Source organism: Neolamprologus brichardi, chromosome 13 (assembly GCF_056152115.1).
Source record: "Neolamprologus brichardi isolate AB-2024 chromosome 13, ASM5615211v1, whole genome shotgun sequence".
Taxonomy (NCBI): Eukaryota; Metazoa; Chordata; class Actinopteri; order Cichliformes; family Cichlidae; genus Neolamprologus; species Neolamprologus brichardi.
Genome location: NC_142116.1, coordinates 27,355,578 through 27,371,369, shown reverse-complemented (window position 1 = coordinate 27,371,369; position 15,792 = coordinate 27,355,578). Strand labels below are relative to the sequence as shown.

The 15,792-nt window shown below is 40.5% G+C and overlaps 1 protein-coding gene across 4 annotated transcripts in view; it reads right to left on the bottom strand.

The window, feature by feature from the left end:
- LOC102792058 (stromal membrane-associated protein 1-like) overlaps positions 1-15,792 on the bottom strand; it is a 141,535-nt gene that overhangs the window by 93,910 nt on the left and 31,833 nt on the right. For 2 of the 4 annotated variants that reach the window (XM_006808074.3, XM_035915446.2), the window contains exon 5: positions 293-361. The exons of the other annotated variants lie outside the window; for them this stretch is intronic. In XM_006808074.3, coding sequence (XP_006808137.2) covers positions 293-361 — 69 coding nt within the window. The remainder of the gene's footprint in view (positions 1-292; positions 362-15,792) is intronic. 4 annotated transcript variants of the gene reach the window in all.

Genomic DNA, 15,792 nt, shown 5'->3' with positions numbered 1-15,792 from the left:
CAACTGGATGAAGAAGCACCTAGTGTGATCGAGGACTCTCCCATACTGCAAAAAAACAAAACACATCTGAAATTTTTCTAAAGTTGAATCTTCTGAGGGCAGGATGGAAAGATCCAGGATTGGACCCAGCTGGTTGGCCAATTATCAGAAAGAGAATTAAAGAAGCTTGACTCACTTGTGTCAACATGACACTAACACGGGACTCAGACATAAATCTAGAAGACTACACGGCACCAGAACACAAGCACAGCAAGGCACCACCACACCAAAGGGTGAAAGAGGAGATGTGCACCTCCTGTCTGCTCTTGTCAGTCTGCGAGGACGGCGAAGTGGTGGGAGGAGTCGCTTCAGACGACTTCAGCTGAAAGACAGAGAATTTCAGACAGAGGGTTAGACATGAAGACGATGAAAAGGGGGAACAGAAAAAAAATCAAGAGCGACGAGAAGAACAAGGAGGGCACAGTATGGAGCGAGAGCGAGACGGAGGGGGAGGAGAGTGAAGCAGAGACCGGAGTGACTTAATTAGAGGGAACGAAGGATTTTCTCCACTACAGCAGAGTAGTCTTTGCTTCAGGAGATGCAGCAAACCAAGGTTATATTCAGCCCCGCAGCTGCACAGGATGAATAGTCTCTAAATAGAGACTCACATCGCACACAAACCCACAGTTACTGAGTGTAGGGACGACCTCTATTAACCTGCCGTTGACCTTCGAGACAGACCGACAGCTGGGTTTGCATTGAACTCTGCAGCCAACCAGCTACAGTAAATAGTTGTTTTTCTGTCCATCACAGTGCTTCATAGAATAGGAATCAGCTATCAGGCAGCACGACAGTAGCCACATCCTCCTCTGACATTACAATTGTGGAGAAGTTGAAAGGTTGTTTGTATTGTCTAGTAGCAGACATCCCCCAAGGACTGCCACAGATACCAGACTTTTTCAGGAGCAATAAATTCATGAAATAGTCTCATTCTTCAGCCCTTGGCGGGAAATGAAAACCCATTTTCTCTGTATGCTTTTTGCTCAAAGAGATGAGTGAAATATTGGGTGATTCCACCTGACATAGATCAGTGCTTTCTACTCACTGATTTAAAATATCGATTAAATCATTTCCAAATAAATTACTTTAGATCTGACTAATTATTATTTAGTCGTGGTAATTTAACAAGCACAAATTTAGAGGGACTTTTTGCTGCATTAAGATTTCTTCTTATTTACAGCGATCGGGCATAACATGATGACCATGTGCCCAATACTGTGTTGATCCGACTTCTGCTGACATACAGTATATGAGCTGTAAGGCTGCACGATCAATCAAATAACAGATAGCTGTTAGCAGGGAAATTTGAAAAGTATATGGTCCACGAAGGTTCATTTCCATCGCTGCAAACATCTGCATGCATAATATATTACAGATTTCGTGTTTTTGGCACAGAATTCAAACCTTATATTTTGATGATTTTACACGTTTGCATTCTGCAAAGAAAATCTATCGCGAAAGGCAGCCCAACACCAAGGAATGAAAACACAATTTCTACAGTAATTGCTGCCATTTTCAGTCCGTCTTCAAAATTCATACCAATCCAATCAGCCACTTCATCACATAACAGTCTAAACAGTCTAAAACTTTCCTGGCTGTAATGAGACATGTCAGTTAGCAGATTTAACTAAACAGTTGTGATGCTACCTTGCCTTTGTCTTTATCTGTTCCTTGTTTATTCTTTGCCATCTGGCTGTTTGCTGCCTTTCTACATGCGCCACGGCTCCAGCTACCTCCCTCAAGATTTGCACATCGTCTCCACTTACTGCCTCTCCACACAACAGCTGAACAGAGTAATTATTCCTAAAAGCAGCAAAAGTAATGAGGTCATAAAAGCACTAAAAATATATACATTTCTTTTGCAGTCTGTTACGTGGGTGAAAATGACACAGTGCACCGCCTGAGCCGCGTGGAGCAACGGGGAAATGTTTAACAAGATTTTGCCCAGGACCAGTATAAATGAAAACCATAAAAAGCGAGAAATGTTAGGGTCTGAAATTACTTTAATCATGCTCTCGTGATAAAACTACAATCCACACATACTGGAGGAAAATCAGAGAACTCCTGGGTCTAAAGTTTAACTCCTTGATGTTAGCAAGATACAACCCCGTCAACATTACTGAAGCATCGTAATATCATCTTGATGCAGAACAAAAAGCAGCATCCAAAGAAAGCTTTGGATGCTCTTCATAAAGCCTGGAGAGCTATTCCTGAAGTTGCCTCACAGAGTTCAGGCTGTGCTGAAGAATAAAAGGAAGCCATACAAAATATTGACTTTCAAAATCGTTAGAACTGAACTTCTAAACTGTATTTCCATGGATGTTTGTAGTCTAAGGAGCTTGGGGGGGAAAAGCGTCTGGACTTCTTTAGGTTTCTTGAAGACGTTTCACTTCTCACCTGAAAAGTTTCTTCACTTTTAAGAGCAACTGGTGGAGAGTCCCAGATTTTAAGGCCTAAGGGAGTGTCCCCAAAGAGGGTCATGGACCCTGTATTGATCCTCTACCTAATCACCAAGCCTCACCCTATCATGTGATTTCCTAAGGTCAAATGGCCTAGGACGTGAGTGGGCATTAAGGTGTCTGGGAAGGGATCTCAAAACTGGATTATAGATGGCAGAGGTTCAAAGATGGTTGTTCACAGTGGACATAGATGGCTTCTTTCACTCTTTCAAACCATCTGTCTTCTCTGTCCAAACCCGTTTTCACACCTTGGCTTGTGTGATTAGGTAGAGGATCAATACAGGGTCCATGACCCTCTTGGGGGACTCTCCACCAGTTGCTCTTAGAACTAAAGAAGCTTCTCAGGTGAGAGGTGAAATGTCTTCAAGAAACTTAGAGAAGTCCAGACTCTTTTCTTTCCAAGAAAGACTCTCAGAACCTTCACAGACACATGGATGTTTGTACGTCTCATTTTCCTATCACACATTACTATATCTGAAAGACTAACTTTCTTTCCCATTTAAATCAGCAGGCCTTTCAGATGCACTGATAGAAAATGACCAGAATTCAGAAAACAAGGATGTGGCCACTTCATTTCAAAATTACAAAAAAAACAAAAACAAAGAGCAGGCAAAGAGTAAATTTTGGACATGTATTTCTGGAGACTCCAGAATAATATAGAGCTTTTTTTTCCTAAACATTACATTGGGGATTCTGTGGATTATTATGCATCGTCTCATATCAGGGTAAATTATAAACTATTCAACCAAATACTGCTGCTTTTCCACATGTATGAATAACTGCATTGCTTTTTTTAATATCCTGCACGCCATGTGATGCTGCAGGTGGTTCAGATGTGAATCCTACTACAACTATTACATATTTTTGTATTTTCACAGGCATCTGTGCATATTTGTTGTTACAAAGTAAAAATAGTACCCTGTGATTGTGCGAATTAAAGGTGGGCCGACTGCTGCGGTGGAGGTTTGGATTGTAACTGTAGTTGTTTTCCAACTAAACACTGAGCTTTCTGTTACTTCAACCAACCTTCAGTTTGTTTTACACAATGCTTCCATCTACTAACTGTTTTGTTTTTTAACAATTACTGGTGTCTGGTTGATCATCATTTAATGCTGCATTCCTATTAATTGATTAGGACTGTAGCACAGTCACATAGACAGACATCGAGATACTGTCAGAATTTTATTCCTGTTGTTACGAGGACAGCTTGAAACTTGTCTCACTGTGAGATGAAGCACCAAAGATACGAAGGAAGAAAAAAAAGAGATAATGTTGCAACTCTTTTTTATATTTTATTCTTTTGTCTTGGAGAATCCAAAATAGCAAAGTGTATACCTGAATTCAAACAGAAAGAAGAGTTTGTATGTGTCAGTGGAGTTCAGAGTAGAGCAGCTGTTTCTTTGGATCAAAAGGAGACCGTTAAGGTGGTTTGGGCATGTGATTGCATGCAAGCTCGAGGCCTTCCTTTGGAAATTTTCTAGGCACATCCAGCAGGGAGAAGGCACAGAATAAGATCCAGAACTTGTGGGATTATATGTCTCACAATGCCTGGGAGTGTACTGGATCACAGGTGGAACTATAAAATGATGGTTGGCTGAATGTGTATTTATTATTGTCCATTTTTGTTAATTAAGCGAGTGAATTGACTCACGCTACCAGGAATAGCTGAACAGTGAATCCAATTCTTGGTCCAAGCTCAAGTGATCCTACCTTGATGATCAGACAAACCTTCCATGGTTCAATCGTAGTAGCAAGTTTTAAATAAACAGAAAGAAAGAAAGAAAGCTGTGGGTGTCAGTCCTGTTGTCTCGAACCGAGCTACAAAGTTCCAGCAGCACACTGTTGTTAAGCTCCTGCACACAACACTGTTTGTTTTGTTGGAAGCTAAAATGAGGCTAAAGTGATGCACGCCTAAACACTCTTTAGTATTTAACTCCCTGGGAAAAATACATTTCAAGAAAAGATGTTACACTGCATCACTAACATCAACCCACCTTCCTTCCTTTCTCAGTGCCATCCTCCCCTCCTCCGCTCCCTAAACCACCTCAGGGAGGAAAGTAACGCTGACTACAGTATGTCTTTCTGAGGCCAGAACAGAGAACTGTTTTCTCTATTTTTCATCTTTCTACATTTCTCTTCTCCTCCCTCCCCCTTCTCCTGCTCTTGTTGCCTGTGGTGGTGAAAGCAGCGCAGCTCAGATGTGAATTCAGAGCATTTTCTACCCCCCTAACTCATTCTGTTGATGTCTTTTAAGGCTGTTTTTTATACATTTCTCTCAAAACTTCCTAGTCTTCTGACTTTGATGCTGCTGGAGATGTCAGTACTAAACAGGCACAGATGGGCTGATGATGAAGATAAAGAGAAAGGAGGCTGGAGGGTAAGAGGGTGAGGCTAAAGGGATGCAGAGGGAGGGGAGGGCGAGGGGGGATATAAAAAGGATAGATAACAAGACTAGTACGCACTGGGTGAAAGAGGATAAACAGAGGTTGAATAGATATTAGGACTTAGAGATGGAAGTGTCTGGCTCTCTAGTGTGGTGAGTGCTGATAGTGAGAGAGAAAAATGCTTAACATCTTTACTGAAATTTGTCTGCTGGCCAGACCTTTAACAGCTTCATTTGTACTCTTACAGAGAACACTTACCGCGGAGAAGTGGAACAGTTACACAGAGACTAATAAAACAAGAATTATGGAGGCCGAGGGATAGTGTTAGGTGTTTGAGCTCTAATCCACTTCCACAGTGTTCTCACAAAGCAGTCTGTTAAGTGACCTTGAGCTATGTGTTGTGGTTAGAGATGCACTGATTGATGGGCCAGGCCCCCTCTTGGCCCTGACAAGTGAACGGGCAGCGAGTCTCACATATGTCCAGTAATGAGCCGGTCCGTTTCACGCATGAGCAACACACACAATTATTCAGGAAAACAGTTGCGTGCACACTCACAAGTGTCACTAACGTAGAAACCTCTCACTGCAGGCCAGGTTCATCAAAGTAAACTAATAGGGGGTTAGTACCAACAAACATAAGAAACTTAATCACGCAGATGAATATGGAAATTTTAAACACAGTAACAAAGACAAAGTGGATAACCAGCAGCCTCAGTATGAGCAAAGGATCAAAGAAGAACGAGGAAAACAGCAACACTCCTTCTGACCTTCTCCATCTCTCAAAGCAAACATCACATCTGTAGTAATCTTCCCTGCACGAAGCCATACTGCTGCTCACTGATGGTCACCTCTCTTCTTCACCTAGCTTCAACAACTCTTTCCCATATCCACATGGTATGGCTCATGGGATAACTTTATCCCACTAAAGCTCTGTGCATCACACTGGCTTTAAAAATGAGGTATAGGGATGTGTTTTTTCTGCATTTTTGTCAATATTCTGAAACTAACCTGAAAGAAACTTCTGAGCTTGGCTCTGCAGGGAGTTTTTTCTCCCCCCAGTCACCAAATACTTGCTCAGAGTTCAGCATGAACTCAGTTGGGATTTTCTTTCTCTCATTTTAGACACTTTGCCTTATAATAACCAGTGCACTGAGAATAAACAGGTGTTCTAGCTCAAAGAGATAACAGCTTTCAGACTAGACAAAAGTTGTGGACATCAAATCACATGAACCAGAGTGTTACCTAACTGTTCACTTGTGAAGTGCTCGGCAAATCTTTGCAACGGTCGATATTCGAGCACCGCCTAACGTGTCATTTTTTAATACTGAGCTATTTAGTGGCTTGAGTGTACATGCTGTTTTTTTTAAGTGCTGCAATTATCTGTCACACACATTCAAGAAGCATCACACGAGACTCAACTCACCATTAGGGTCCTCGAGTGTTTTTAAAGTGTTGCATTAAATTGTGTTTTCTCTCAGCAAAAAGAGCTGAAGTAATGCAAGTGACAAGCTTCAGTATTTAACTGGTCTGAGAACGATGTCTTGAACCAGACCGTGGGTTTAAAAGGTTGAGATGATAAATGTCTTGAAACTACAGTGCAGTGTGTGCATAGATTCACAGACGATCTTGAACCTGGCTAACGTCAAGCAGGCAAATATCAGGATGATTATTTATAACCATGAACTGAATCATGCTTTCATGAGCAGAGACATTGCAGGTTCTTGGAGAAGGAAGGTTCATTAAATCATGTGACGAAACACATGAAGAAAAAATAAATAAATGAATAAATAAATAAAACAGCAGATACCCAGCTTTCAAGGCTAACACTGCTAGCTTGGTACTGCTGATGATAAGAGCTGATGCAGGTTTTTTTCTTTTTTTAAATTTTTATGATTTGAATAAATAGACACAGTAATTTCTTTGGGTCATGGCTTGGAGAATGCAACCATCATTGCATCCCTATATCATATTGAAACCTGATGTAATACTGAATAAAGTCACACAGGTTCACCATCCTGCTAATTTTGCTAATTAGTATTTAAAGAACCAAGCACCTAGAAGTAAGATCTGAATACCAACTAGAAAACTATTTTTGGTTACTGAGGTTGGACAACGGAGAAAAAGCTAGAAAGCTGTAAGGAAATACCCTGTTTTTAAGTGATTTAATTAGTGGATGTAATCACTAATATATTAAAATATTATACTCAATTTTGACCACGACACTCCCCTAAATTCTATACAGTAGACATATAAACCAATTGTTTTTTGTAGAAAATAAATAGCGGAAATACTACCAAAAACTGAACAATTCAGGCGAAGTTCAAGAACACAGAGCACACAGTCAAAAATGAAGTCTTTACAGTGAGAAAACTCCCACTTTGGAACTAAAAGAACTAAATTACAGAAAGTTGATTTTATTCATCTGTATGTAGCATTTTCAGTGTGAGAATTAAAAGTCTGACAGTCGACAATTAATCCAGTAGCAAAAATAGTTCCTGAGTTTGGTGCAATTTTTCAAGATTCAAGAATTACACGATTTTTGTTCAATTAAATCATGTTCAATTCAATTCAATTTTATTTATATAGCGCCAAATCACAACAAAAGTCGCCTCAAGGCGCTTCATAGATACAGAGAAAAACCCAACAATCATATGACCCCCTATGAGCAAGCACTTTGGCAACAGTGGGAAGGAAAAACTCCCTTTTAACAGGAAGAAACCTCCGGCAGAACCAGGCTCAGGGAGGGGCGGGGCCATCTGCTGCGACCGGTTGGGGTGAGAGGGATGTTAACATGAAATAAACAGAAAAGAGTTGTGACAACAAAATCTGAGGAAACGGAGTTTATGCAGTATCGTATGGAGCTCAACAGAGCTACCTGCAGTCCAATACTGTTGGCTGATATTAGCCATTTCTCAATATATAACTGTCTGCATTTAGAAATACTGATAAATAAAAATGTAAAAAGTAAAGAAGAAACATGAGAAACATCCTTCAGCCATGTTATGAGTGTTGATGTTGCATAGTCTGTCCACCAGGTCCCTTTGCAACTTCCCTGCTGGCAACGCACATGCTTGGAACGTCACAAAACACAACAACCAGCTGATCCAAGTGTACTGGACCAATATACTGGAATATTAGATTTTAAAGCCAGGTTTGTGGCGTCTCCCTTAGAGACTGAGTGAATAATTCAGTCTTTCAAGAGGGGCTCAGAGAAGAACTGCTGCCACTCCACGCTAAAGAAGCCAGTTAAGGTGGTGCAGGTATCTGACTAGGATCTCTCCTAGGTGAGGTGCTCTGGTTATGTCCTACTGGGATGAGGCCCCAGGGCAGACCCAACGCAGGACCCAACTGCTTAGGCTGCTGCCCCTGCAACCTGGCCCCAGATAAGTGGAAGATACATGGATTGATGGATGGACGGACATATTTGGTTTTAAATCACCAAATAAAAAGTATCTAAAGTTTTGTGAAAAAGTGTTTGTCCCCTTCCTGAGTTCAATTAAATGCTTCAGACACAAAATGCAGTTTCTAAATTAGAGTGTTTATCACTAAGAGGGGGAAAAAAAATCGAAATCTACACGGTCCTGTGTGAAAAAGTGATTACCCCCTAAAACTAATAACTGGTTCGGTCGCACTTTGCAGCAACAACTGCAACCAAGCATTTGTGATAAATGGCAATGAATCTTACACAGTGCTGTGGAGGAACTTTGGCGCCTCATCTTTGCAGAATTGTTACAATTCAGCCACATTGGAGAGTTTGAGCATGAACCACCGTTTTAAGATCATGCCACAACATCTCAATCGGATTAAGGTCACGACTCTGAGGTGGCCACTTCAAAGTCTTCATTTTGTTTTTCTTAATCCAATCAGAGGTGACTTGCTGGTGTGTTTTGGATCATTGTCCTGCTGCAGAATCCAAGTGTGTTTGAGCTCAAACAGATGTTCGGACATTCTCCCTTCAGGATGTTTTGATAGAAAGCAGAAATTATGGCTCCATTCACCACAGCAGGTCTCCCAGGTGCTAAGGCAGCAAAACAGCCCCAGACCATCACACTACCATAACCATATTTTAATGCTGAAATAAAACACAGGCCATGTAGGTTTGGATTTGTCCACCTTAATAATAAACTTTCATTTAGAAACTGCATTTTGTGTTTACATGTGTTATCTTTGTCTAATATTTACAGCTCCTTGATCATCTGAAACAATTAAGTGTGACAAACATAAATAGGAAAAACCTGTCTTTTAAAAAAAAATTCCCATATTAGTTCTACTCTCGTGTCATAGTCGATTCTGGGGCCGCACGCTACCGGACACAGACTCCAGATGTCACGCTGGAGCCACTCTTCCTGTTTGGGGGTTGCAGTTCCTACTGCTGCTATGACCACTGGGACCCTTGGGACTACTTTGAATGTCACCTTCTACATATTTCCGATGTTACTAACAACCACATCTATAGCAACTGCCGTCCGTTGTCCTCTGCTTCTCATCAGCCACCACTTATTCTGATTGGTTAGTAAAAAGCTGTTTGTCTGCCTGGAACAAAGTCCCCCAGGATGTTAGCTCTGTTGTTAAGGATCATTTTCAGAGAAGATCAAACCCTTAATCTCTGCTTCAGGTGGATTTAATGTCTACTGTATGCTGGCTAAATGAAAAGGTAAAAGTGACTCATTTAAATTGCACAACAAGTAGCTGCAATGTAAGCTGCAATCTAATGTAATTGTCAACCCATCCTTTTCACAAAATCTGTGTTGTTCTCCTGAACCAAAAAAAACAAACAAACTTAAAGCGACCTCTGTCTAACTTTCCCCGTAGCTCATCTGCTATCCACTGACGTCAGAAAATAACATGTCAGAGCATGACAGAAGTTAACTAGGTTGCCACAGCTGGCTGCTAGAACATGCACAACATTGGTAAGTACTGTGGACACTGCAGGGAGGACACTCATGACTAACACAGGCAAATAAGGTTAAAAATCAGCAGCCTTCCTCCAAGGCGACCGTGCTGCTCTCTTGTGACATTTTTAGGCCAATCACTGGGCTCATCACCAAGGGTTTGCAAGATGCACTTTGATGGATTGTTGATTCCAGTAACACTGAAATTATTTGTGGTTTATACACAAACACAATCCAACTAATTTACTCACAGCAGAACAATGAGAGCATGCTACACAGGCAGGGGAAAAAGCATGCATGCATTCATGAGCATGCATACATTCAGAGATGACAAAAGACCACTGCACTCTATCAAGTTCTCTTTTTACTGGCTTTCTAAAGAAGTTAAAAAAACAGAACTTCACGCAGTAGGATTTGCAAGCATCAACAAGGCTGTTTGACATTACAATCTCTTTTCCCCCTCTCAGACTTTTAGAAATGGTAAGAAGCTGTTGTATCACATGTCTTGCTAACAGAAGATCTGGCTTCAAATATGGAAACGCAGTTGTTCAAACAGGAGATTTTAATATTGAACTCAAGGACAAAGGTTTTTGTTCTTTTTAAGTCAAACATGTTTGTAAAGCTCTGACATAAGTCAAGTCACTTACTATTCCTTTAGCCTCCTGGAAGAACAGACCACCTTCCAAGTTCACAAGTCAGAATTTTCTCCACTTGAGATGTTACAAATAGATAACTATTAAGCATTAAGCTACAACTGCACTGCTCACAACTTAATGTGAAGGACAGAGCCACAGCACGCTGCTAACAGGAAGGTTAGAGCTAAAGCTGTGGATAGGGTCAGCAAAAACACACACCAGACAGCCCTTTACGACAACTACTGAAGTCACTTTCTTGGTCTCAAAGCCACCAGATTCCACTGAGTAAACAGTTAAAACACACAAACGTGAAGACTGGGCCAAGAAATATTTGAAGACAGATTTTTCAAAGGTTTTATAGACCGGTGAGATGAGAGTGACTCTTGATGGACCAGATGGATGGGCCTGTGGCTGGATTAATAATGGACACAGAGCTCCACTTCGACTCGGACACCAGCAAGGTGGAGGTGGGGTACTGGTATGGGCTGGTATTATTAAAGATGAGCTGGTTGGACCTTTTCGGGTTGAAGATGGCTCGAAAATCAACTCCAAAACCTACTGCCGGTTTTTAGAAGACACTTTCTACAAGCAGTGGTACAGGAAAAAGTCTGCATCTTTTAAGAAGACCATGATTTTTATGCAGTACAATGCTGCATCGCATGCATCGAAGTACTCCAGTACATGGGTAGCCAGTAAATGACTTAAGGATGAAAATATAATGACATGGCCTAGGTCAGGAAGGAGGCCTAAACCCGTGAGAACGTGTGGGCCTTGCTTAAACGGGAGATTTACAGTGTAGGGAAACAGTACACCTCTCTGAAGTGTCTGGGAGGCTGTGGCTGTGGCTGCTGCTGCACAAAATTTGATCGTCATCAGCTCAAGAAACTCCATGAATGGAAGGCTTGTGACACTTATTGAAAAGAAGGTCAAGGAAAAGAAGGCGATATTGGTCACTGATTCTTTTATTTTATTTTTTTATTTTGACATGTCAGAAATGTTTATATGTACATTTTGAGTTGTTTTATTATTCTCACTTTAATATTTGGCAACAAACTAGAGATGGGAAAATGTTCATTTTTAAAATTAATGGCATAATTCACTTTTACATTCTCAAACATTCGGGTTTAGGTTCATTAACATTTTGGACTGACTGTCCTTGATCCATAATGACATTAATGCTCAAAAATACAACTTGCCTAATAATTGTGCACTCAGTGTATGTGTGTGCAGTATACGCCAATATAAGTATATAAGTATAAGCGAACTGCAGCTAACATGAATAGATGATCAGGAACAAGTGTGACCACCTCAATAAAAGCAGAAAATCTGGCACTTTGCTGGTCTGTAATATCCAGGTATGTGTCAACACAATGCCACAATCTTCCCAGACAATTCACCCCACGGTCAGATCATACATTCTCAGACAAATTGCAAAAAACTCGAGAGCCACATCTGATTCAGTCAGCATGTTAAATGTTAAAAGTTCATGACAGTACAATCAGGAACGGCTTGTTTGGAAGGGCTGCCTGGGGAAAGCCTCCTCCTTCTGTGGCAGCATAGCTTATATGCTCACATATCTGGAAACAGTACAGTAACCTCCTTTAATATACAAAAAGATAAATAAAAATCATGGCTGGCTTGTTCTGTATTGAGCCTGAGTTTGTCCCTTGCCTGATAGAAGGCACATAAATGAGTGGAACAGCATCAGCTGCTGTCGTCATCCTCATGTCTGCGAACATGAGGCTTACATTTGTCAGAGTAAAGTAACCTTCGTCTTCACAGCGTGTTTATCTGTAAATACAAAGCCCTCGAGTCAACACTGTGATGTAATAATAACATTACAGAAATGACACAAAGCAATTTCAATCGTTACAAAAACGCTCTTCACTCAAACTAGCGAGGCTTCAATCTGACAGCAGGCAGACAAAATGAACAACAAAAAGTTTCAGCACAAAGGAAACACTGAAATATAAAAACCAAGCAGTGTTTTAATTCACACTGGCTTGTTCACAGCAGGCTTCCTCTGGTGCATATTTATTCCATTGCAATGTCTAAGTTTCCCTCATTCGCTTCTGTTTCTCAGTTTATGCATTTTTCCCCCCTTTGTCCCACTCGCCTCTTGCCTCTCTCACACACTCTGTGTTGTCTCTGGCTTTCTCTGAAGCATTGCCAGCAGCCAGACTGTGATCTAGGATCTGTTTCTGCCACCCACGCAGACGGCTTGGCTTTTATATGCAAATTAATTATTAAAAACAACTCATTATCACTTTAAGCAGTTTCGCGCAGATGGAGAACGAAGAGGAGAGGGCGGGCTACAGTAACCCCGAGCTACAGTTGGCGTATGCACATGTGTGCTCGTGTATTGGAATGACTTTAAGGCATCCACTGGTTTGATTTATGGATTGGACACACAGCACCCAGAAACATTTTGTGTCATTCTGTCACTGCAGTTGCATCATCACACTGTATTATTATTATTGCTTTTATTTCTCTATGTATTTTAAACAGCATGCTGGAGGTGCAGGTGATGGATGTGATGCTGTTGCAGCAAAGATTGCTTCCTTCTGAATTCCACACAGTCCACCACAATTGTCGCATCAGATTCTCTGTTTTTATCTATTTTGTTTCAGACAGGGCTCAATTTTAAATAAAGAGGTGAGCATATCTGCAAGTACTGCCTGTGAGGGAAAGCTCAGAGTTAAGATCGATTAGATCAGTCTGATCTAATCGAATATGTTTCCAAACCAACTTCAACTTCTAAGCCAAAGACTAGAAAATATGGTGAAGCAAATCTTCCCTTTTGCTTCACCTGCACAAGTGCCGAGGTAGGTCTCCCTGCAGAATTGGTTTTCCCTTCGTCGGGAGCAGCGCTGGGCTGTTTAAATCACGGACAAACAGTATCCCACATTCTTGATTTTTAGTTCACAAACACTTCTTGTAATGACTATTAATAACTATTCCTGACATTTTGGAGATATACATACTATACTATACTTTATACAGTAAAGTTACAGCGGGATACAAATAATATCAGGCTGATCCTGCCACGATTTGTTCCCCCGGTTCAAATTACGGACAAACAGTATCCTACAGCTGTTTATGTTTTTAAACCTATTTTGCACAGAGAGGCATTTTTTGAAAAATGTATTGATAGCAATGTTGAATATTATTACACAGGGAAAAAACAACTACATGTAAAATAATCACACCGTGATGCCTCTGCCTTTGTAAATGGAGGAACAGTAACTGCGTGTAAAACCTGCAGATAGTCAGATTAACAGTATTTTGTCTCTATCTGCCATTCTGCAATTCATCTTATGTAAACAATAACATGGCACACAGCGTGACGTGAAAAAAGGCTCTGTACTCTGTATTCCTCGTCCACACGTAAACGCAAAAAAGGATTTTAAAAATCTCAGTTTTCGGTGATTCGAGCGCCGTTTACGTGTGGACGAAAAAGCTGCATTTTCAAAAATCCCCGTGTAGGTGTGGATGTAGCGTAAAAGAGTTAGTAGTTTATTTTCTTACTACCTGTAATTTATTGCAGATTACTTGTATTTGCTTAATTGTTTACCAAATGTTTGAGGTGTGAAATAAACCGCAATGGAGCAAAATATGGGTGTGTGTGGTTGGAGGATGTGTGCGTGCGCGCGTGCGCACGTGCACGCGGGGGGCACGAACATTTTTCTTGTAAAACAAAGGGGGCCCAGCAAAAAAAGTTTGGGAACCACTGTATTAGTCTAATATTCCATCTTTCATTGTTTTACATCTCTCACCTATTGGCTTAAAAATGTAACAAAAAAGCTCATGCAGTAATAGTTCAGCGGCCTCAGCTGTAAAGCTTTCATCACATAGGCTCAGCACGCCTGAATTTTTCTAGACATTCCCTGACAGCGCTGCATGTGAACCAGCAAATGTCAGATTTAATCTGATCTAAAGAAGTCGTTCATTGGATCAGGTAGTTTAACCTTCTGAACTCTCTACTACAAAGTGCACGTAATGTCTGTGCCAGTGTGAGAATAGTGCAGGAAACCTTCAGAAGTGAAACAACACTTGGACCAAATTCTTTCAACACTCTTCCCGCACAACTCCAAGCCAAACCTATAAAAAAAACACATATATACTCATTTGGTTTGTTTACAACCCCATAAACCTCATTATTGGACAGACGAGACTAAAGTGTAGATATTTGGCCATAATGCAAAGCAACACCGCTGAACACAACCAAACACAGAATATCGACACAAACACCTCATACATAGCACGCTGGTGGAAGTTGCTGAAGTTTGAAAAGTATCTAATGTCTTTGCGTTACCCAAATGAGCATCAGTATTGAATATAGATTATATACAGTATTCAGTTGTGGTCCAAAGTTTACATGCATACACTTCCCAGCACAAATTGTCATGGAGCTGTTGATGATTTCTGTTTCAGCGCAGATTGATTGTACAGTTTGAACTGGATTTTCTCTAATCCACACAAGGTCAAATAAAACCATATACTGACTTAGATCTTTGAATAAGTGGTGCTGAAGGTTCTACAATGTCTTTAACTTGACAAGGAAACAGATTATTAGCTTCTTGTTAGTAATTATAACTGACAACAAACGGGCATTTTTCTTTGCCGACATAGACAAGAATTGTTTGACAGCACTAATTTAACTGACCAATACTCAGAACAATGGCAAACTCCAAGGAACTCAGTGAGAATCTAAGAAGGAGAATTGTAGATTTACACAAGTTGAGAGGGTCTCTTTGAGCAACTGCAGATTCCAAAATCATCAGTTCAAACAAACATACAACTCATTGTGTGTTTTCAAACCTAAGAACACTATATCCACTGTCGAGCATGGTAGTGGTAGCATCATGCTCTAGGGCTGTTTTGAATAGCCAGTGAAATTAAAGTTATTTGAGATTATACTTACTTCAGCACCAAAACACATCAGGAGGAGGATAGCCTTTGAAAAGGCAGATCGATGAAAGTTACCCAGTGTGTTAAATACAGTATATCAAAAGGTAATACATTATGACACCACCATTTGAAACTTTTAAATAAACTCTAGCACACTTCGACATTTTGACATTATTTCTGCTTAAAATCCAACTTTGGTCAGATTCTAACATAAAACATGAGCCTATGAAAAGCATTGATGTTAAGAAAAGTCCAATTTTAGTGTTTCACTAAACCATGACATGTAAGCTAGCGTTAACTAGCTAATTCAAATCTGTCCAAAAATTATGAGATTATTTCTGTTGCTAAATTGCTAAAGATAGCTAGTTACAAGTTAGCCTAACAATTCGTATGTCCAGTACTGGAGTTTTATTTGTAGAAGTGAATGTAACTGGCGCTGTTGTTGTTTATGGATAATAACAGCAGAAAGTTC